The sequence below is a fragment of the Idiotropiscis lumnitzeri genome, chromosome 11 (assembly GCF_059441095.1).
Source record: "Idiotropiscis lumnitzeri isolate Australia: NSW breed Sydney's pygmy pipehorse chromosome 11, RoL_Ilum_1.0, whole genome shotgun sequence".
NCBI lineage: Eukaryota > Metazoa > Chordata > Actinopteri > Syngnathiformes > Syngnathidae > Idiotropiscis > Idiotropiscis lumnitzeri.
The window spans coordinates 19,782,125-19,806,675 of NC_142401.1; the positions used below are offsets into that span (position 1 = coordinate 19,782,125).

Here is a 24,551-nt window from a genome sequence, read left to right on the forward strand (position 1 = left end):
ATATATTTACCTGTACCCTCACTTCATGACACAGCCATACTAAACAATTTGTGAAGAAATATTCAGAACGAAGAAATAATTATTTTGCACCACTTTTCATTCCATTCTTTGTTATCACCTGGACTCGAGCAGCATGAACAACAAAAGCTGCCATAAAAAGCACCACAGTTGTTCACATGTGGAAAGGTCCCTTGCAGAAACCCAAGATATTATATTATAACCTGCTTAACTTGATCATTACGCTGTACATATTTGATGAAATATTATAAACCACTAATATGGTTTAGTAATGTTTCCATTTTTTGCAAAAATGTTAAAGAATAGGTTCGATTACGGCTCCGGCCTTCCTGTGTGGAGTTTGCATTTTCTCCCCATGCACACGTGGGTTTCCTCCGGGTACTCTGGTTTCCTCCCACATTCCAAAACCATGCATGTCAGGTTGATAGGACACTCTAAAATTACCCTTAGGTATAATTGTGAGCACTGATGGTTGTTTGTTTACGTGTGCCCTGCGATTGGCTGGCAACCAGTTCAGGGTGTCCCCCGCCTCCTGCCCGAAGATAGCTGGGATAGGCTCCAGCACCCGCCGCGTGAGGAGAAGCGGTACAGATAATGGTGGGCTGGATTATGCTAACTACTATCACCTGTGGTATTTTAGTAGTGGTAAGAAATTTAGCGCTTGAGCAATCCAAAAATGGTTGGCTGTTCTGTTTTTTTGGCATGCCAAAGAGACTTTTAGTTTTTGTCTGCAGTAATATAAAATAACGCGTTTTTTTTTCTCTATGACAGATGCAAATCTACATGTACAACTCAGATGACTTTGACAGCCTCAGTACAGCACTTCGAGAGAAGAGAATCATCGCAGCCATGGCAGTTTTCCTTCAGGTAGGTGCTATTTTTTTTTTCATGATTATTATTCCACATGGTAAATGTGTGTCTGACTGTGAAAACTAACAAATACACACATGCCAACACAGTTCTGTCTTGATTATCTCTACTTAAAAATGGAGATGCTGTGAGCCTTGTTGACTCAATTTCAAGGGGAGAGTTATTACAACATTCTTGTTTGACATCAAAGAACAGCATCCCATTGAGTTGATATTTATGTGCTAGTGTGTCTTATGCAGTCATTTCGTGAAGAGGCGAAAAGGTGAATATTTCACATAATGACATATTTTCCACTTGGTCTGAGTTGTTCACCATAGAATTTTAATAATACAGTGTAAAAGAAATATAGAGGCGAATAAGACGGTGTTGGCTTGGCTTTTTTGTAAAGCGTTCCGATGGGCTGCTTGTGCTTGCTCTTATGATTTAACTTCCTTCTTAATGTGAAAAATACAGTGATTATTTTTTCCCTGATGAAATGCTACACAATACCCTATTTTGACAAATGGTTTTCTTTCACATATTACTTTGTGAATGCTGACGAGAGCTATCTTGCTGCTATGATTCTGTCAACGTTCGCCTTGCGGCGATGAGGAGGTGGACCCAAGAAGCGAGGAAGCAGGGGTAGGTGAAACTTAAAGGGGATTTATTCCGGAGCTCAGCAGGGACAAACAACGGGGCGTGGGCAAAGAAACAACAAAAGGCAACTAAACAAGACTGAACGGGTACAAGGATAAGGAAACTAGAGAGCATCAACAGGGCAGGTAATAAACGTGGTCGTGGCAGTACATGAAATGCGGCAACAAGCGAGACACAGAGGAGAAATGCAGCAGCATGATCAATGACCCGACAATGTGGTGTCGGTCTGGGGGGTTTAAATAAACAGTGATCAAGGGAGCAGATGAGAAACAGGTGCGTGATGATGAACTGGGAACAGGTGCGTGGCTGGTGAGAACGAAAAGGCTGAGAGGGAAACGCCCCTCTCAGCTGACAAAACAAAAACAAGGTGCACATGGAAGGGAGGTGACGAAAACAATAACAAAAGCACATGGCAGGAAGGAGAGAAGAAAATAACAACAAAAACACTGACGTGGCAGACACGGGTCATGACAGTACCCCCCCCTCAAGGGACGGATTCCAGACGTCCCAAACGAAAACAGTCAAAACGAAACCAAGTCCAAGAACGAGGGTGGGCGGAAGGGGGCCGGTAGGTGGGACCACCGCCCGAGAACGAGACCGGTCTGGCGGATGTCCAGGGGGCCAGACCAGCGAGTCCCGATGGGGCCATTCGGGCGGGCGTCCGGGAGGCGGGACCAAGGCCCGCGAACTTGGCCGGTCTGGCGGATGTCCAGGGGGCCAGACCAGCGAGTCCCGACGGGGCCATTCGGGCGGACGTCCGGGAGGCCCGATCAATAAGTCCCCCCGTGAACATTCAGGCGGACGTCCGGGCGCACCCGAGACCGGAACGTGGAGCGGCGGCTGGTCGTCCAGCCCCGCCGAGTCAGGAACGTGGAGCGGCGGCTGGTCGTCGAACCCCGCCGAGACAGGAACGTGGAGCGGCGGCAGGTCGTCGAGCCCCGCCGAAGCAGGAACGTGGAGCTGTGGCTCGTCGTCGAACGCTGGCGGGACGGGAACTTGGAGCGGCGACGGTTCATCGGAGGGCACAGAGGACGTGGCTTGGAGCGGCGGATGATCGTCGAGTGCCGGCGGGACAGGAACCTCTTGCGGTGACGGTTCATCCGAAGCCGACGAGAACGTGACTTGGAGTGGCGGATGATCGTCGAGTGCCGGCGGGACAGGAACTTGGAGCGGCGGCTGGTCCTCGAACCCCGCCGAGACCGGAACGTGGCGCGGCGGCTGGTCCTCGAACCCCGCCGAGACAGGAAGGTGGAGCGGCGGCTGGTCCTCGAACCCCGCCGAGACAGGAAGGTGGAGCGGCGGCTGGTCCTCGAACCCCGCCGAGACAGGAAAGTGGAGCGGCGGCTGGTTGTCAAGCCCCGCCGCGACAGGAACGTGGAGTGGTGGCGGTTCGTCGGATGCCGCCGAGGCAAGGGCGGCAGGCGGCGGCTGGTCATCGTCCACCGCTGAGGCAGGAATCTGGAGCGGTAGTGGATCGTCGGACGCCGCCGACACGGAGGCGAGAAGTGGCGGTGGTTCATCTGGCACCGCAGGGCCAGAGGCGAGAGGCGACGGCGGTTCATCGGACGCCGCCGAGAACGGGACTTGGAGCCGCGGCGGGCCGGGCGCAGCGGGGACCGGGACTGGTAGCGGACGCAGGGCGTGCTCCGCCGCGACAGGGACTTGTGACGGACGCAAGGCGTGCTCCGCCAGAACTGGGACTTGTGGCGGACGCGGGGCCTGCTCCGCCGGAACAGGGACTTGTGGCGGACGCATGGCGTGCTCCGCCGGAACAGGGACTTGTGGCGGACGCAGGACGTGCTCCGCCGGAACAGGGACTTGTGGCGGACGCAGGACGTGCTCCGCCGGAACAGGGACTTGTGGCGGACGCAGGACGTGCTCCGCCGGAACAGGGACTGGTGGCGGACGCAGGGCGTGCTCCGCCGGACCAGGGACTTGTGGCGGACGCCAAACGTGCTCCGCCAGAACTGGGACTTGTGGCGGACGCATGGCGTGCTCCGCCGGAACAGGGACTGGTGGCGGACGCAGGGCATGCTCCGCCGGAACAGGGACTTGTGGCGGACGCAGGACGTGCTCCGCCGGAACAGGAACTTGAAGCGCTGGCGAGGCGCCGGAGCGGGGGTCAGCAGCTCTCGGGAGGCCAGAACAGGCCCCAGCAGCTCGGGGGGAACCGGGACGGGGCTTATCATCTGGCGGGGAGCCGGAACGGGACTCATCTGCTGGCGGGGAGCCGGCACGGGGCGCGGCAGCTGGCGGGGAACCGGAACGGGGCTCGGCAGCTGGCGGGGAGCCGGGAAGGGGCTCGGCAGCTGGCGGGGAGCCGGGAAGGGGCTCGGCAGCTGGCGGGGAGCCGGGAAGGAGCTCAGCAGCTGGGGAGGAGCCGGAACGGGGCTCAGCAGCTAGCGGGGAGCCGAAAAGGGGCTCAGCAGCTGGGGAGGAACCGGAACGGGGCTCAGCAGCTAGCGGGGAGCTGAGACGGGGCTCAGCAGCTGGCAGAGAGCCGGGATGGGACACTGCGGCTGGAGAGGAGCCGGGACCATGCTCAGTAGCTGGCGGGGGGGCGACAGAGGGCCGGATGCAGCAGTCAGTCCGGGCACAGCCGAACCGGGGGCCCTGATCCCTATCAGCCTGCCGCCATAGGGAATCAGGGGAATGGGGAACACGCGGGACCAAGGTTACAGGGGCTGGTGAACGCGAGCTAGGGGGTGCCAGGGGAACGTGAGCAGGTGCTAAAACCGATGGTGAACGAGGGGAACGACGTGGCCGTGATCTACGTGATTTGGGACGTGAAGTGCGCGAGGTGGATTGGGAGGTGGTCTTGGAAGACTCAAACGAAAAAGGTGTCAGGAATGGTTCGGGGGGGAAAAAGTGACTGGTACTAACTGTGTCCGGGTGGCGCTGAGCGTCTAACAAGGCGTAGATGTGGTCTGCATCGTACTCGTGATCCGAGTCGACAAAAACGTGCGGGGCATAGTGCTCAGAATCATCTGCTAAATCATTATCAACTAAAGCGTGAGTGGGTGAATTGGCCTGGTGATCAAAATTGTCGTCGTAATCGGAATCAATGGTACAGTGTGGAGGAAGGTCGGGAAGGAAGACGAGGGCGTTACCGTGAAAGGAAGACGAGGTACGGGGCTGGTCGGCAGGCTGGTGAGGGGCAGGCACCGGAGGCTGCACGGTCGGTGCAGCTGACGTGGGGGCTGCATGGGTTGCTGCAGCTGACGTGGAGGCGACGTGGGTTGCTGCTACGGACGTGGAGGCGACGTGGGTTGCTGCAGATGACGTGGAGGCGGGACGCCTTTCAGCCAGCTGTCGGTCGGCCAGCTGTGCCAGCCTCATGCTCTCCACCATCTTGACCTCCAGCTCCACCATCTGAGCTGTCAGCTCCATGATAGTCTCCCGGGGTGGTACCGCGGCGGCGCCCTTCTCCGCGATCGAGGCCACCTGCTCCGCTATCTGGGCCAGTCGTGCGCCCAGCTCAGCGCGGCGGGAGTCCAAAAGGTAGGCGGTCTTTTCGAACAAGTCCTCGTAATCTGGGGAAGCGGGTAGCGTGGCAGACGTGGCGCTGAGCTGATCGGCGGGTTGGTGGGGGGGGTCCGTGCGGCGGTGTCCATGACGCCGCCGCGAGCCCCTCGCTGGGTCCTTCTTTCGAGGTCGGGTCATTCTGTCAACGTTCGCCTTGCGGCGATGAGGAGGTGGACCCAAGAAGCGAGGAAGCAGGGGTAGGTGAAACTTAAAGGGGATTTATTCCGGAGCTCAGCAGGGACAAACAACGGGGCGTGGACAAAGAAACAACAAAAGGCAACTAAACAAGACTGAACAGGCACAAGGATAAGGAAACTAGAGAGCATCAACAGGGCAGGTAATAAACGTGGTCGTGGCAGTACATGAAATGCGGCAACAAGCGAGACACAGAGGAGAAATGCGGCAGCATGATCAATGACCCGACAATGTGGTGTCGGTCTGGGGGGTTTAAATAAACAGTGATCAAGGGAGCAGATGAGAAACAGGTGCGTGATGATGAACTGGGAACAGGTGCGTGGCTGGTGAGAACGAAAAGGCTGAGAGGGAAACGCCCCTCTCAGCTGACAAAACAAAAACAAAGTGCACATGGAAGGGAGGTGACGAAAACAATAACAAAAGCACATGGCAGGAAGGAGGGAAGAAAATAACAACAAAAACACTGACGTGGCAGACACGGGTCATGACAGATACATTTCATCAATTCTCATGAGAAATTTTACTTGACTACATGGTGTGATGCAGGACTGGTTCAATTGATGTTTCACATTTCAATGCTAATACTTGATGTTAAAAAAAGAATAATATGCCTCCTTTAAAATATCATTTCAAGCTAATTGAGTGATTGCTGTCGGAGTTATTGTCACCCTCAATTGTGATGACGTTTATTTAAAGCTATCAATTACCTGAGTAGGACAGTCACTGATGGTGTGGTGGTACACTCCCCCGAGTTGTGTGCGGGCAGCGTGGGTTCGGTTCCCACTCAGTGACGGCGTCTATGTCTACCTTGTGACTGGCTGGCAACAGTTCAGGGCCGCCGCGCCGGATCATCACGTTGTCGTCGTGCGGTGGCGGAGTACCCATACGGGGAAACCAAGAATGATCCAAAAACCCGGCGTCCGAACCGAAACTCTGTTTCGCTCCCGGACCCACACCTCTATGAATAGAGGTGTAGCCATACAAAACTTACTTACTTACCTGAGTAGATTTTTACTTGGTTCATTAACAAGCTGTTGATACTTTCTTGGACTTCAGTGCTCTCTTGCATTTGTGCAGAGTAACATGCTTCATACCTTTTGATCTCATTTTACGGCTATACTTTTATTTTAATCTCTCTTTACTGTATTTTTATCTTTACTACAAAGTTTCTTCTTGGTTCTTGTGTGCTGATTTATTCTTAAGATGCCCTCTGTGTATATCTCAGTGCATCAGTGCATTTTCACAGTGTCACAATTTACCTCAGTGTGGAGAGTTACTGACAACCACGTCTTACCGGAGAAATTAGCCCCATCTGCTCGGCTGAGCACAGGAATCACACATTTATGACCAAGCATGAGACCACATTGCTTTCCCTGATTGAAAACGATCGCAGTGGTAAACAGCTATCATCGTTTTTTTATTTGCTCTTTTGCATTACTGCTTGCGCTGTTTGTCACACGTTGCTTGCTTCCACCAGCAGCAATGTAATCTGGGGAGATATTCATCAGCTGATTCTCCTTTTACAAAATTATTTTACACCTACCAACAGCTACCCTGTTTAAAAAAAAAAAAAAAACGTTATTTTTGGACAAAAGGGAAAGACCTATAGAAACAGATGCATAGGAAGAAAATAAAGCCAAACGCATATTTTATGTCATTGCTGATTGATTTTGTGTCAGTTCTGGCAGTTCTTTTTATTCAAATTCGACACAGTGCATGTTTTTTTAAATTATTAGTTCAAACTGCTCGAATAGAGGACCGATAAAAATAGTAACATATTCATTTTAGTGGAACGCATGATTTATTGGCAGTGTATATATATTCGACATCTATTATTGTCTTGTACAGGATGTCGCAAAAGTCACTTTATAGTTCCTTCTTTTCTATTTCGACATGAAGCTATCAGCATTTGACAGCTCAGGCTTTGCAGGTTTTCCAAGCATATCATTTCCTTGTTCACGGCTTGCCAGTTTGACATTTGAGCAGCATTGCAAAATTGTCATCTGGCAAGAGGTTTTTTTCTGTGCCAACTGTTGTTCACCACCAGTTTGAGAAGCTCAATGGCAATCACACTGCTACAACACATATTACATTTTACTCTGTCAATGGCAAGTTTCTCAAAACACAGTCTGTTACAAACAGAAGGCCTTATACTACCACCAGTGATGAAAACACAAAATTTCTATAGCAGGTGTTCATGCAAAGGGAAAGGAGGGAGGCATTGGAACTCAACAAAAACTCAGACTCAGTGGAAGTTTAGGTGAGAGAGAGAGGCAGAGAGAGAGAGAGAGAGAGAGAGAGAGAGAAAGCTTTACCGTTTTGACGATATGGTTAAAATTGGCTTTGCATGAATGCCCGCACTCGAAGTTTGGTGTTTATTACCACTAGTGGTAGAAGCAGGCCTTCTGCTGCCTGGTTTGTAAAGAACAGAGGCAGTTTCAAAAATCTTCCTTGGATAGTGTAAATTGCACTCTGTGTTGGAGAAGTGTGACAGCCAGAAAGCTTCTCAAACTTCCTTTGAGAACTGAAATAATTCTTGACAGGTGGAAATTTTGCAATGCTGCTCCATTATGAATTGGTGAGCCATGAGCATGGGAATGGTATGCTGGCAAAAAACGCAAAGCATACGCTGTGAAATACGGTCTGTCTGAATGACATTTGAGACACACTATATATCCATCATGCTGCATGTACATTGCTGTTGTTTTAATCTAGCTGACCTCCAAAACGTGAGCGGTACGGGAGTGGTAGTCATTTTTACCGGGTGCGTTTTTTTTTTTGTTTTTTTTTTACTGAGACGGAATGTGTTGGGTTTATTTTTTCAGTGGGAGTGGGATGAGTCTAATCTACTCCCGTGTCGCCCTCTTCTTCAGACCTGTTCAATCAAAAAGGCACTTAAATAGAACCTGATAAAATGAAGTTTCAAATTCAAGAAGAGATGAGAGATAAAGTAGTTGACATCTATCAGTTATTACAAAGCCATGTCTAAACCACAAGGAGAGCCATTATCTACAAAGGAGAAAGAATGGAGAACAGTTGTGAACCTTCCCAGGAGTGGCTTCCCCCCAAAAATTACCTAAAGAGCACAGCGACGCCTAATCCAGAAGGTCACAAAGGTACCCAGGACGACACCTAAAGAAAAGCAGGCTTACGTCACCTTTATAACAGTGTTCATAAGTCGGTAGAGTTTGGACAAAAATGAAATTTATGGCAGTTTCAAGTTGAAAAACACATCTGACCAAAAAGAAGCTAAAAGCCCATTTTATTTTTGTAAGAAAAACTTCTGAATTATCCCCAAATTTTGGGAGAAGGTTCTATGAACTAGGAAATTATAAATTGTTATCGCTTTACATCTAGCAACAAACAAATCTAAAACTCCACAACTAAGTTCACACTTGTTTACTATTACTCACTTTAGATAACATCCGACATCTTCAAGGTAGACTGCCCTTTGTCTGAATAAGGGATTATTCTGTACTTTATTTTTCAGACTTGTTTTTAATACAGTGTAGTGATACAAAACAACTTTATTTATATAGCGCATTTCACAACAGCTGAAACTGTATCAAAGCGCTTTCCATATGGTGTAATGCGTTTTCCAGACTCTAAATCACACTTTTTTTCTTAGGTTTGCTGGTCTTGCGACTTATACTTTTGAAAACACATTTTTATTCTTCAGTGATCGACACAACATGAGATGTTCCTCTGGTATCTATTGTTTATGTTTTTTAATCTGTCTTCTAATTCCAGCAAATTCGAACCGGTAAGAACATAAATAATACCATGTCTTTGTACATATGAACATAGATGTAGTGGCCAACTGACCTCCAGTCCTGCTACCTAAGAGGAAGTCTCACTTCCTGTCCTCCTCACGGATCTCAGTGGAGTTGTAGCCTGAGGAGCAGACCCTTGCCCAGGAACTGCTAATGGTTGGGTCAATGATCACCCCATCGGACCACCCAGTGCCACATTTGGGGAACTGGGAACTGTTCGCCTCCCAGCTGTTGCAGTTGTGCCTCTCTGCTGGAGATATTCCCTTCCGCAATTTGACATCACCCCTTTGTCCGTCTCGATCAAGTAGGATCTTGGCTCCGCTGACTTGCCAATGACGTTATCCGGCAATTTCCAATCTTTCTCCCCATCAATCTTGATTTTGATGTTCTGACTAGGAAGCAGCTCAAGGAGTGGGCGAGCTGTGTGTCGACAATTGTAGAAGAACCGATATTGCTCTTTCGCCGTAGCATCCTTGGCGCTGACCAGGTATTGGTAAACTGGGTCAACAACTACACTGTTGACTGTTCTATGTCGTTACGGTGGTTGGATTTAGCACGATCAATTGTAGTTGAGTAATTAACGGTACAATAGAAACACAAATAGTAATAGTATAGAGTATCCAACTCTTTAGTGGGACACGTCTGATTGCACATCATGATGAGAAGAAGCACCTGCTAGCTGGGAAATTGGCAGTGACAGAAGCCACAGAAGAAGGATGTGTGACACCTGGCTGAGGTGTCGAAAAGGGAATAGTTGCCCCTGGCTGAGGCGCAGGAGGAGGAAGTGTGGCACTTGACTGCAGAGCGGAAGCAGAAAAGGGTGCAACTCTCAGTGGAATTGTAGAGGGAGGGGTTCCAGCTTCATGTTTTGTGGAACATGAAACAGTACTTGCCAGGGAAGAAGCAGGAACTGGAAGGGGAGCAGGAGTCTGTGAAGCTGATCCAAGAATGGCACCAGAAGGCTGTAACACCTCCACTGTAGGCACAGGTGCAAAAAATGTGAGAGTTGAATGACATTGGGGAGTCCAACTGATGCAGGTCCCAAATGGGGACCTCCAAAGAAGTGATCTAGCATGTGTTAATTGGACCTGTTGTTAAATTGTAGAACACGCGGCAAGTTAGGTTCAGCCTGGGATGAGTCATCATGCTGTCTGACTGAACTATATAAATAAAGTTGTATTCTATTGTATTTAAGATGGCGACACCGTGGCCGACTGCTTAGCACGATGGCCTCACAGTGCAGAGGTCGTGGGTTTGATTCTGGCTCCGGTCTTCCTGTGTGGAGTTCGCATATTCTCCCCATGCCTGTGTGGGTTTTCTTTGGGTACTCCGATTTCCTACCACATGCATGGCAGGTTGATTACTCGAAATTGCCCCTAGGTATGAGAGTGAGCGCGGATGGTTGTTCACCTTTGTGTGCCCTGCGACTGGCTGGCAACCAGTTCAGGGTGTACCCCAGTGAGGAGAAGCGGTACAGATAATGGATGGATGGATGGTATCAAAGGCTTTTTGCAAATCAATAAAATTAAATTGCACATAGGCTTGCCGATCAATAGAATTACTAATTTCCTCAATTAAATTAATCAGGACTAGTGCAGTTGCCGATACTGGCTTCTGCTGAGCATCTTTTATTCATCAATAAAATTATCTAATCCCATTTTATAAAGCTTTTATAACATTTTAGTGAATTATGATAGCAACGAGATTGCCCTGCACTTAGCAAGTTTATGTTTGTCTTCTTTTTGAAGAACTGGTAAGACTTTTGCTATTTTCCTTTTCACAGCAAATTTTCCATTTTGAAAAGATGGATTCCGTATGTGTTTTATCGGTATCCCGAAGATAGCTGGGATAGGCTCCAGCGTGAGGAAAAGCGGTACAAATAATGGATGGATGGATGTATTTATGACACCTAGCAGTTATTGGTAAAGATCAAGCCACTGGGCTTATTTGTGATGTTCTGATAATTCTGGAATTATATTTTTAGTTGGCGGATTTCAAAAGAAGCATTTTGTAAATTTCAACCCAACATCCACTCTTTCATTTTTGATAATTACAACTCACAAATAAGATTAAATATTACCAGAATTATTTTTCATATCTAGCCTTGTATTGTTTAACTTGACTAAACCTGACACACTGATCACTGATTTAATAAGTAACTCTGTACGTAAAGCATCTTCTTTGAAATAAGTATAATCTCTACGTTTCATTAAGCCGTTGATTTTTCGGCAGTTACTCCTATGCAGGACAGGAAAAGGAGCCATGACTTGAGGCCAGCAGGGAGTGGAAACACCTAAAAGAGGGTATTGCACATTGAAAATGAGTATTGGATGGATGACAGTAGGAGAGGGAAATTGGGGTGATTGCAAAAAAAATGGTAGAATGGCAGAAATATGTCACATTGTACCTCCATATATATATATATATATATATATATATATATATATATATATATATATATATTTATTTATATATATATATATATATATATATATTTTTTTTTTTTAATTTATTTTATTTTTTTTTTTTTTTTTGTGTTTGTTCTCACTCCAGTAGCCTGTCCCTGGAGCGGGAAAGAGAGAAAAACTGAGCTGTGGGTAAGAATGAACACTGAGAGAAAGGGGATTTGAAGAGAAAGAAGTAGTGGCTATTGAAAGAGTGGGACAATGTATTGCGAGCCCTCATGGCTGAGCATCTCCGGGGACGAGCCTGTGGGCTTTCAGAGATAAACATTAATAATAAAACACTAATTCCCACTGTCCTCTTTTCAGTTCTCCTCATTGTCCCACAGTCTGTCATATTTTTGCTTCTTTTGTGCTAGACTAAATATATTTCTTAATATCCTTTCCCGACCATAACGCTCATTTTCTGTCCCCTTTTTCTTGACTTTCAAAAGAAAAAAAAGTATTTGTTGCATGATATATTTGGAAAGTATTCCTTTCAATTGAGATTAGTAGTAGACAATGCATGCACGTGTTGTGAGTATGCGCGTGCGTCTGTTTAGGCATATGTGTGTGGTGTGGCGGAGAAGGTGGTTCGAAGAACTTCATTTTTCCTCAGAGGATGACTTCTTGTTCTTGGGCATTAGATTATTTGAGGATACAGTAAATTTTGTGGAGTACATTGGTTCCAGTATACAGGGTAAAATTTGAGAGTAAAATATTGAGTGTAAAATTCTACATAAAATATTTTATTCAGATTATTTTACTCTCAAATCTTACACTGGTTTCCTGGGACCAAATGGATTTTTTTAAGAGTAAAATGCACTCTATGCAATTTACTGTGCCATACTATCAACCTTCTTTCAGATGTTTGTAACATTAAAATTTCACAGAACAGCACAGCAACAACATGTACTGAAGTGACAACAACAGCATGCATTAAGGAGGACAATACAGTTATAATGTTAATGCAAGTTTTCAGCAAGCACATTGCAGACGACATGAGCGAGTGACCAAAGATTAAGACAAATTTCCTTGCTCATTGGGCTTGTCCTGGCTCAAGAGAACCCTGTATAGTATGATTGTTGACAAACCCCCCAGGGTTGCCGCCACAAACGCATGTTGGGGTTCAGCCAGTGTGGGGGGAAAAAAATTAATCTAATCAGGCGGACTTGATTGTTTCTTGATGTCTTGTATGATCAGAAAATAGAAGTACATGCTTGTAATGCAGAGTTTTATTGTATTGTACAAGTTTCACGTTATGAGTGATGGAGTCACCAATAAATAAAGTGCAGAAGCCACCAGACCAGTGCTTCTCAATAATTTTCTGTCACGCCCCCCCCACCAAGAAGAAAACGATTCACGCCCCCCCACCATCAATTTTTTTCTGTCTTTGTATATTGATGTTAGATTGTCAATAAAATATCCCTTAACACAGCTAAACTCCAACTCCCCCCCACTCATCGTAGAGGAACACGATGTGAGGCGCGCACTCCTGGCGGTCAACCCCAGGAAAGCTACTGGACCCGACGGAATACCAGGCAAGGTCCTCAGAGCATGTGCCCACCAACTGTCACATGTTTTCTGCAGGATCTTCAACCGCTCCCTGGCTCAGGCAGTCATCCCCTCCTCCTTGAAAACTTCCACCATTATTCCTGTCCCCAAAAAGTCACCAGCCGTCCACCTGAATGACTACCGTCCTGTTGCTCTCACACCAGTCATTATGAAGTGCTTCGAGAGGCTGGTTCTCCAGCACATCAGGGACTGCCTTCCTCCCACTCTGGACCCCTACCAGTTTGCATACCGGGCTAACAGGTCCACTGAGGACGCCATCGACACTGCTCTGCATGTTGTACTGGGCCACCTGGAACAACAGCGGAGCTATGCAAGGATGCTCTTTGTGGACTACAGCTCAGCATTCAACACGATCATCCCAGACATCCTCGTCGCCAAACTGGACACTCTCGGCCTCCCTGCCCTCACACGCATCTGGATTAAGGACTTTCTGACCAACAGACCCCAGACTGTGTTGCTCGGCCCCTACACGTCCTCCACCCTCATGCTGAGCACCGGTTCCCCCCAAGGATGCGTGCTGAGCCCTCTCCTGTACGCCCTCTACACCTACGACTGCAGCCCGGCCCACGGCAACAACACCATCGTCAAGTTTGCTGACGACACGACAGTGGTCGGTCTGATCTCGGAAGGTGACGAGACAGCCTACATAGAGGAGGTAAAGAGACTGACAACTTGGTGCAAGGACAACAGACTGCACCTTAACTCTGCTAAAACAAAGGAGATTGTCGTCGACTTCAGGAGGAACAAGACGCTGCCGCCCCCCCTCTGCATCGAAGGCGTGTGTGTGGAGAGGGTCCACACGTTCAAGTTCCTGGGAGTACAGATCTCCGATGACCTTTCTTGGAGTCACAACACCACAGCAGTGGTAAAGAAGGTCCGCCAACGTCTGCACTTCCTGAGAGTCCTCAGGAAATTCAACCTGGACAGGAAGCTGTTGCTGGCCTTCTACCACTCGTCCATCGAGAGCCTGCTGACGTACTGTGTCTCCACCTGGTACAGCGGCTGCACTGAGGCGGACAGAGTGAGGCTCCAGAGGACAGTCAAAACAGCGCAAAGGATTATTGGCTGCCCTCTCCCCTCACTGTCGGACATCTACACCGCCCGGTGCCTCAGAAGGGCTCTCAACATCGTCAAAGACAATACCCACCCAAACTCACACCTGTTCGACCTGTTGCCCTCTGGCAGGCGCTACAGATGCATCAAATCAAGGACCAATAGACTGAGAAACAGTTTCTTTCCGAGAGCCATCTCCATACTGAACTCTCACACACACACGAGACCACCCTAACCTTGCAAAACAGCATTGTGATGTGTTTCTATATGCCCTATTCAGTACTGAATCTTATTTATTTATCTAATTTATATATTTGTCTGTATTATTGTTGTATTGCACTGGAGAGGGGAGCCCTCTAATCTCGTTGCACACTTGAGTACAATGACAATAAAGGGATTTCTATTCTATTCTATTCTAAATTGATAAGAAATATAATTTTGAGAACTATTATTGTGAGGATCTCGAAACTCAGTACTAACTTGTGCAAATATTGATGAGATGATAAATATTTACGATACATTTAAAAAAAAAAAACGTTATTAACAAACCAAACACAGTTATTAATACTGTCGTGTTTGTACCTTCTGGTGAGATGGCGATGCGTGGGTAGACAGAGTCACACGACAAAGAATCTTCTCTCGTGAACTTTACTTGCCTCCGGTAACAATAAAGTTACAATCACAGCTGTTATTGTTTGAGATGATACACCGTGTTGTTTCGGTCTCTAGCTCGGGCACAGACAGCGTTTGAGCAGTGTCCATGCAGTGAGCTGCGAGTACCATACAACAAGATCAATCTAATCAACAGTCTCGCGATCATAAACGGTAGTCATAACATCGCGTTGCATTCACTGACCAAACATAGGCTGGGAAAAAACAAAACACAATAGCACTGCATAGTCCTAGGCCCTTTAACAAGTTAACTGCACTACAATACGTACTTAATATAGAAAAGACAAAAAGAAGAGCCAGGGGGATTTAAAACAAAAATTCTATATAAATAAGAAAAAGCAACAATTTTAGTATGTTTACAATACGTTTTTTAAAAATTCTTATGGTTATTATACGTTTGACATCAAACCTCTTTGTCGTGATGACGTCAGCCATTTCCCTGTTCCTTTTATTTTATGTTTAGATACGTAATGGTTGCAATATGACATTTCGGTTCATAGCTGCAGGCTCTCTGCCCAAACGCAGTTCGAGTCAGACTTCTGTTAAAAGTCGAGCGTACATCGAGGCAATTCATTTTAGCGATTAGCACGCTTAGCGCCTCCTTGCTCGCCTCCTCGTTTAGAACGCAACTTGTTAGTGGAGTCGTTTGTTTGCCATCACGTAGGTTGTTGCTGCTGCTGTGCACGGACTTACATATAGTTCAAATAAAGTCCGGTCTGCTGCGGCGCAAGATAGCTTGGCACAGGGCATTTAAGTAGCAGCGAAAGAAATCACTTCCGGGACAACGAGTGACAGGGCGTCGCTTATTTATTTATTTTTAAATCAGTACTGCGTGAAGTAGGGGCACAAACAGCTTTGACGAGCTCAAACTTGCGTTGTCTGAGATTGTCTTTTTCGGTCCCAAAACGATGCATCGTTCAGCTGTACTACGGCGGGAAAAAAGCATGTTCCCCAGGGTCCCACGCGCCCCCTGAGGGCCACTATTTGAGAATCACTGCACTAGACCAAGGTGGAATGTGACTGCTCGGACTGATGCTAACCAGTTTAGTATGTCAGCCACAACCTACGCTATCTGTTGTGTCCCCCACATCTGCATTTACCACATTATTCTTTTGCTCTGGCTAATGGATACTGGGAAATCCTCTCAATGAAAAAGGTGCAAGTGATGCAGGAAACCATACTTAAATTCAATCACCCAGTGAATGAAGGCAGTCTGAGCAGACGAGGACCCCCACCGGTGTCCGAGCAGTAGTGTAGCAAAAATTGGTGTAAATGGACAATATTGAAAGTTGGTAAAAATAATCTCCAACAAGTAAAATGTAATACTATAGGACTCGGGCGAGGCTATCTAGAAAGAAGAATAGAGTTTGCTCATCTTGCCAGTGTCTGGCGAACCCATACATGCAGGGGAATAGATTCTCAATGTTACTGAAGTGTATTTGTTAATGCCGCCAATATTCTCATCCACCAGAGTAAATAGTGTTTTTGTGTCATTGAATTTAGTTGTCAAACTTTCAATGAAAATAGTGAATGTTGACTGTGCAGTGTTAGTGTGATTAATAGGCCGAGTGGGCAGTTGTTTTGTAATATTTTATTGTGTGAATCAGCATGAGGGGTGATAAAAAAAAAGGATGGTCATTAACCATCCACACATAACCATTTTAATGCTCTCTAGCTGTGCCGTGTTTTTGCTGTTTCTATCACACATTGCTTGTTTGGAGTCCAACTATTGTGTGTGTAGCAATGGCGGGCAGTGAGTTTCGGACATGGGCCTTCAGTGGGTATTAAATGTAACTTTATCCACCTCTTAATAACACGATCATTTCATAAAATATTGTATAAAAAACAAACTATAACTACAGCATGTGTGGCCATAAAAAAAGCGGTCAGAAGGATTCCATGAATTTGAGAATACCAACCATCCATCATTTATCTGAGCTGCTTCTCCTCACGAGAATGGCGAGCCTAGCCCAGCTATCACCGGGCAGTAGGCGGGGTACAAAGAATCACAAGGACAAACAAACATCTGTGCTCACAAATATACCTCGAGGCAATTCAGAATGTCCAATCAACCAACCATGCATGTTGTGGAATGTGGGAGGAAACCAGAGAAAACCCTCGGAGGCATGGGGAGAACGTGCAAACTCCACAGAGGAAGGCGGAAGCAGGAATCAAACCTTGCACCTCTGGACTGTGAGGACAGCTGGCCACTGTGCTGCCCTAGGATTAATACCATTATTGCTAGAGAAAATATACCACTCTTACCTTTATCGCCCAATAGTTCACAGTTTGTTCTCTGACATTTCCTACCCTTTCGCGTGTGTGGTGTTACTAATTGAAGAGCAGTAAGCTATAGTTTATTTATTATTATTATTTATAGTATATTTTATTTATTTATCCGTCCATGTTATGTTAGTTGAATGAAACCTTGAACAACAGCTTGAGATACTCAATCAGTCTCAACCCAGGTACACTTTCCCATGTCAAGGAAATTTGAAAGCCACTACACTACGGCAACTATTGTTTTATTGTACCTTTTTCACAAAATCCATCAAAATATGCACAACAATGACGAGCAGAAAAACTTGATTCCACCCGGTCCATAACTGGGAACCTTTCAAGTAATTCTCCCTTTTGTGTTATAGGTAAAAGTGATGACCACTACACAGTAGAAACTGTTTTGACTCATGAGTCTTAACTGGCTAAGCAAACCTTGAACCCAAAAGTCAAACCAGATACTCTTTCGCGTGTCCAGGAAATTTGACTGCCACTACACTATGGCAACATTTGCAATGCTGAGTCCTTTTCACCAACCCAATAAAACAGGCAGAATAGCTCACAATTACAGAAGAAAAAGTTTTGAGTCATTGTCAAACCTGAGACTTTACGCATGTTAGGCTAACGTGACAGGAACTACACTAGAGAAAAAGCCTCTTTTGCATTGTCCGTCATACCGACTCACTGGCAGCATTTCCAGTGATGCTCAATTGCTGCTCAACCTGTTGAACGAATGCAATCTTTGTGTATATAGTGGATAATATCTCCGCATGTCACACGAATGACCGGCATTCCATTTCCAGTCGTTTTTTTTTTTTTTCAATTTCAACTTTTGGTGTTGAAGCTATTCATAGAAAATGGACAGCTGAAAGGATAGCTATGTTTCTGCCCGGTTTTGAAACAGTTACCTTTCGCTTTTGAGGCGAACATGTGCTTTTGGCTTTTTCATATGCTAAAAGTTGAAATTGGGGAAAAAAATGCGACTCCAGGTTAGGGAATCGATGACCAGTCTTTTGAGTGACAGGAGGAGATAGCAAATGAAATTGACTATTGTTGGAATTTATCTTTATATCAATGTTAGAATTTAACTTTAACCCAATGTAAACTCAAATAAGTAATCTGACTCCAATTTGCGACCTTACCCAACTCTCACTCATCCAAAAATATGCGCGCTCGTTCTGCAATAGAAAGGTATCAGGAAGCCGGCATTTTCACGCACGAATGGATTTATTCCCAATACACAGATTTCTACATGGCACCTGGATCTCGAGTCCCTCTCAATACAACTCTACACCTCTCATGCCACCAGCGAATGTGTTCTACCTCCGAGTTGCCCAGTACTGATTCATACTATACAACATGCAAATGGCACAGACAAAGGCATCCTGGCATGATTCTATTGGCTATGTGTATTGCAGTTAACTTTAGCTCGCTCTCATTGGTCTTTCTCCTCCCGCCGAATCCCGTGGCGACTCCTCCTGCTTGTGCTATCCCCCGATGGCCTCTCCTTCGTCCACTGGTCCCGGAGTCATCTCGTCTCGCTCAGCACCATCTGCTTCTAAAACATTCCATTCATGCACAACCCCCGCAACCAGTTTCGCGCCACCAGTCACACTCTCAGCATTTTACAATATCACATTTTCATACATTGGATGCACCAACATCTAATGAACTATGTTAAGCTCAAACTCTTATATTCCTTTAATAGTCAAAAGTATGAAATCCTTTAAGTGTAACTGAAGTTTAGACCATGCTAATGACCAGACACTCAGGAGAGGAATGCAGGAAGATTAGATCACAGCTGCACCACAGGAGGTGTGAACGAGACCCCTCTGAAACAATGGACTTCCATGCCAGGATCACAAAAGTGGCTCCGAGCAGTCTAACCTTTGTTCAGTTTTAAATTGACTGCCATTTACATTATCCTTTACTATGAAACTTGTTTCAGCCTGGTTTTGAAGCAAGGACCCTTAGCATTTGAGGGAAACGGGATAACCACTACACCACAGAAACCGTTGCGAAATGCGTAATTTTTTACGGGCCCGGCAAATCATTAAAGACAGTGCAAACCAGGTACCCATTTGCCTGTCAAGGAAATTAGACATTCTTACTATACTGGATCCATTCCACGAACCCAGTAAAACTTGCACAACAGCTTCCGGTGACAAGAGAAGAAAAAGTATCCAGCCATTCTCAAACAGTTACCTTTCGCTTGTTAGGCAAACATGACAACTACAAGATGAGAAAAGTGCCTCTTTAAGCGGTCTGTTAATAGGGCCACCAACTATCTTACTGGCAACATGGCCAGTGTTCCCACGGTCAGGGACGCCCGAAAGCCGTGAGACCTGTTGAAAGCATGCATTCTTCGTGTATATAGTGGATACCAGGAGTCCACAATCCTGTCCCTTGTAGGCCGGTGTCCTATCTGTTTTACATCTCTGCCTTCGGCAACGTACCTGATTTAAATGATCAGTTATCTCATGTCTGCAGACCTTGCTCATTATCTGATCATTTTAATGAAGTGTGTTGCAGCTGCGAGAGATGGAAAAGAGGAAAGACAGTAGCCCTAAAAAAACAGGATTGACGATCCCTGGTGCAGTGTACACTTGCTGGTCAGTCAAAAGACAGGTCTTCAATTTGCCGACACGGAGTTGCTTTGTTTTCAATTTCAACTTTAGGTTGTATAGCTTTACATAGCAAATGAAATAGACAAGAGGACATGTTTCAGCCGGGATTCGACCAGGGGACCTTTCGCATGCGTTGTACACGTGATCACCACTACACTATGGAAACGACAATTCTAGATGGGCCCAGCAAATCATGAAAAACACCGCAAACAAGGGACCCTTTCGCCTGTCATGGAAATATGACAGCCATCTCACTCCGACAACTGTTGCTGAACTTGATCGGTTTCACAAACCCAACAAAACTAGCAAAACAATGACAGGAGAAGATACCTCTGGCATCCCCTATATACATGATGAGTGCATGTTTTCCACAAGACGCCCGGCTTTCGGGCGTCACTGACTGTGGAAAGACTGGAAATACAGCCAGTGAGATGGTTGGCGGCTCTATTAACCGACAGCTCAAAGATCATCAGCTCATTTTTTTCATATTGCAGTTGTCACGTTTACCTTACATGTGAAAGGTGCCTGTTCAAAACGGCTGGAAGCAACTTCCTCTTCTCTTGTCATTGTAAGCTATTTTGCAAGTTTTGCTGGGTTTGTGAAACGGATCCAGTATAGCAACAGTTGCTGGAGTTAGGTGGCTGTAAAATTTCCTTGACAGGCAAAAGTGTACCTGGTTTTCAGTCTTGTTAATGATTTGCTGGGCCTGTAAAAATCTGTCACGGAATTGTTCGTAGTGTAAATGGTTATCACGATTGCCTCACACGCGAAAGGTCCCTGGTTCCAAACCATGGGGAAACAACTTCTATTTCATTTTCTATGAATGCGGCACTTCCAAAAGTTTAAATAAAAAAAAAAAAATTAAAAAAAGCAACTCCCTTCCGGGACTGGTGGAGATACTATCCACCAGGTGTCCTCGATCCTGATCCCCGAGGTCTGATGTCTTACCTGTTTTCCATCTCTCCCTGTTGCAACACACATTGTTCAAATAATCGATAATAGGCAAGGTCTGCAGACGTGAGATAATTTTACTAATAATTGAAATTACGTACATTGCAGCACATTTGTTTCCCTGACACGGAGTTGCTTTTTTTAGAATTTCAACTATTGGTGGTGTAGCCTTCCAAAGCTAATGGAAGAGACAAGGGGACTTGTTTCTGCCCAGTTTTGAACCGAAGACTTGTGATTGAAAATAAAGCTTCAAATTTGCTTCATGAACCAGTTGTTGTATTATTTGACTCCTCTAGAGGGCACTGTCGTCTTAAATAAAGGGGTTTAAGATATGGCGAGTGAGTGTACTTCCAACCCAATGGTGAACAGAGAGTGCCATCTAGAGGAATTAAAAAAGTAACAATTGATTCATGAAGCAATTCTGAAGCCATCACTACCGGAGCCCTTTCGCAGTTGAGGTGAACGCTACAACCACTACATTACGGAAACTGCTGTGACACAAATTACTTTTAATGGACCCGACAAAGCATGAACAACAGCGCAAACTAGGTACCCTTTTTCCTGTCAAGGAAATTTGACAGCCACCACTTCGGCAACTGTTGATAAACTGCATCCCTTTCACGAACCCAGTAAAACTCGCAAAACAGCTTTCAATGACATGAGAAGAAAAAGTTGTTTCCAGCCGTTCCAGAACCGGCACCTTGAAAATTTGACAACACAATACAAAAATGTTGCTTTCCGCTAGCAGGGCCGCCAACCGCCTCACTGGCAACAGTACTTTAACAGTCCCGGCAAACTGTGGATAACAGCTCAAACCAAGTACTCATTCGCATGTCAAGAAAGTTTGACAGACACTATTCTTCATCAGCGTCACTGATGTTGTACCTGGTCTACCTGATTTGTGTGCAGGCAGCGTGGGATTGTTTCCCACTCGGTGATGGTGTTTATGTCCGCCCTGCAACTGGCTGGCGACCGGTTCAGGGTGTAGTGCGCCTTTCGCACGTAGTCAGTTGGGTAGATCTCCACCCTCCTGTGACCCTGTATAGGATAAGCGGTGTGGATAATAACAAGACTGTTGCAATAGTAGATCTTTTTCTCCAGCTCCACACAACAGCTCACAAAGACAAGAAGGAAAAGTTGTTTTCCAGCCATTCACTAATCAGGGACCTTTTGGATTTTTAGCTCACTTGACAAGAACGACACTGAAAGTGAAAGACTTGTTTGTGTTACCTCTGAGGTGGCCGTCAAAGCAACTCACTGGCAAGGGGTAATTCCGCCATTAGTGACACCAGATCGATTCCCTCATACGGAGTTGTTTATTTTTCGGAATTTCAACTTTTGGTGGTGCAGCTTTTCAGAGCAAATTAAATAGCCAAAGGAACATACGGCCACCTAGTTTTGAACGGAGGACCTTAAACATGTGAGGCAAACATGATAACTAACACACTATGGAAACTCTGGGGGAAGCTAATCTTCTTAACGGGCTAGGCCTACCTTAAACAGCTGCTCAGTCCAACCAGGTACCCTCTTGCGTGTCATGGAACTTTGACAGCCACTACGCTGTTGCTACAGTGGATACTTTTCATGAACCTGGCAAAACTTGCACAAAGTCTTAATAACATGAGAAGAAAAAGTTTATTCCAAACAGGGAACTTTCACGTTCGGCAAACATGACAGCTACACTTATAGAAAAAGACTCTTTTGCGTTGTCGGATAGCATAGGCTGTCAAACCACCTCACAGGCAGCATTGCCAGTGCTTCCGCGTTCAGTGATGTCCGAATCCCAGTTGATGTGTTAAAAGCGGGTTATCCTTGTTGTCATAGAGGATCGCATCTCCGCCTATCATCTAAAAGTCCGGGTTTTAAGTCTCCCAAAGGGAGTTGCTTTCTTTATTAATTGCACTTTTGTTTTTAGCTAATGAAAAAGCCAATAATACTTTCACCCAGTTTTGAATTGGGGACCCTTCACGTTTGAGGCAAACAAGAAGACACTATGGAAACATTTGGAATACCTGAGCCTTATAACTAGGTAAGGAAAGGAAATTTGACAGCCACTAAGCCACAGCAACTGTGATGAAAAAGTTGTTTCCACCCAGTCTCAACCCAGGAACCTTTCGAATGTTTGGCATATGTGATAACACCTAAGCTAGTCAAAAAGCTTCTTTTGCTTCAACTGTTACCAGGAACATTAAACTGCCTAACTGGCAGCAGTGACAGTGCTTCCGGGGACAGTGATGCCAGACCGCCAGTCAGCCTTTTTGGAAAACATGCTCCCCTCATTAATGAGGGTTGATAATTTTTAAAAAAAAGGGCTCAATTGAGTGAGGTCGGAGCTGGATTTTCGTCCGGCCCTTGTGCGTGCAATGTGGTAGATTCAAAGTTCATCACAATCTACTCAGCGAAATGGCAAACTGCAAAAATTGCCTTAGAATGCGTCAAAAGTGTCACTACCAACTGTGCTTACTTACGTGCATTGGGGACATTCGTGGAGAAGAAGAAAGAAGAATGAGATGATGAAGAAGAAGAAGAAGAAGAAGAAAAAAAGGCAAAGAAGAGGGGCACGAAGAAGAAGGTGATGAAGAAGGAGACATTAACCCACTTCGGTTTAACAAAACACCACCATAATAAGCTCATAATTAGCGGATTTAAATTGTAAATTAGCCTGCTAATGCTCTTTAAATAAACCTTAGCATCTCTCCCGCGGCGGCGTCATGCACGTTTTTTTTTAGGGGGGGTTGGATCGGACTCGAGGGCCGACAATTTTTATGAATAAGGCCGTAGGGTCAAGGCCGGAACGGTACGTAGGTCGCGGCTGAAGGGTGTGGGACTGACCGACAAAAAAGGGTCAAGTGCCCAGCGTGGGAAACATGTTATGTAGGAAATGGTGAAGCTACAGATTTTTTTGCATTATTGTTTTAATCTGTACTTAAATTTGTGGATTTACATACATGAACATGTTTACAACAGACTTGGTGGCAGAATTATGTTGTCGAGGTGAACGATTACCAAACTGCACGTCGAAATCATTTTGCTGCTTTATACTTGTAATTGTAGTAAACTTTCATATTACTTAATGCCTTATTCGGCTTTACTTTAGTATTCTATAGTGTAAAATACATATGATATTGTTGGATGTAATAATGATTAGTTGTTGAAAAATACATTAAAAAAGGACATTGAATTAAAAAAAAAACACAATTCAGATTCGTTCAGCCCTGCTATACACTTTATTACAGTAGTTCACAATCAATATTTATTTATATTAAAACTTAAGTGCGCCTTGAAAATAAAATCTGAATCCTGTCAATCTTTGAAGCTCAACCAATCAGAGGGCTTAAACATTGCTGAACCAATTAGAAGCCTTCATGAAGGTGCAGATTGGTGAATCTAAAATCTGATTGGTTAAAAGAAAAAAACTTAGATTTCAACTGTGTGTGTGGCTGTTGTCAAGATTCTGAGGGTGTGGAGGAAAAATAACATTTGCCTGGCAACACATACACATATAAATCTGATTGGACAAAAACTTTTTTACCCTCAAACCTTGGAAGCCGTGTGGCCAAGACACATAAAATGCAATGAAGACAAAAGACTGTTGGAAATAAATTATTACCATTTTACAGTATGTAAATTATAAATGTAGGTTTCTGCTTATGATGGTGTTTCTACACGCCACTGCAGTGTAGTTTACGTAAAATGAACCTTATATTTTATTTTTTTGCAATATAGAGCTGAGCATTTGCAACAAGCCAAATCGAGGAGAATGCTCTGAACCTGGCGTGTCTGTCAACTGCATATGTTACTTGTCATCCCACAACATGGTAAATGACAACAATTTAATTCCCATTTCAGCAACATTTCATTCAAATGTCATCCAAAAAGGCATATGCAGCAAGTGCGTCAAAATGTCTAGAGGTTATTTTTAAATTTTTTTAACCAAC

General features: G+C 45.4%; 1 protein-coding gene across 3 annotated transcripts in view; it reads left to right on the forward strand.

Annotated features, from left to right (window-relative positions):
- The window catches only part of LOC148327800 (receptor-type tyrosine-protein phosphatase gamma-like), a 456,824-nt gene that overhangs the window by 347,912 nt on the left and 84,361 nt on the right, over positions 1 to 24,551 (forward strand). For all 3 annotated transcript variants that reach the window (XM_088308318.1, XM_088308319.1, XM_088308320.1), the window contains one exon: positions 790 to 885. In XM_088308318.1, the coding sequence (XP_088164444.1) occupies positions 790 to 885 (96 nt within the window). The remainder of the gene's footprint in view (positions 1 to 789; positions 886 to 24,551) is intronic.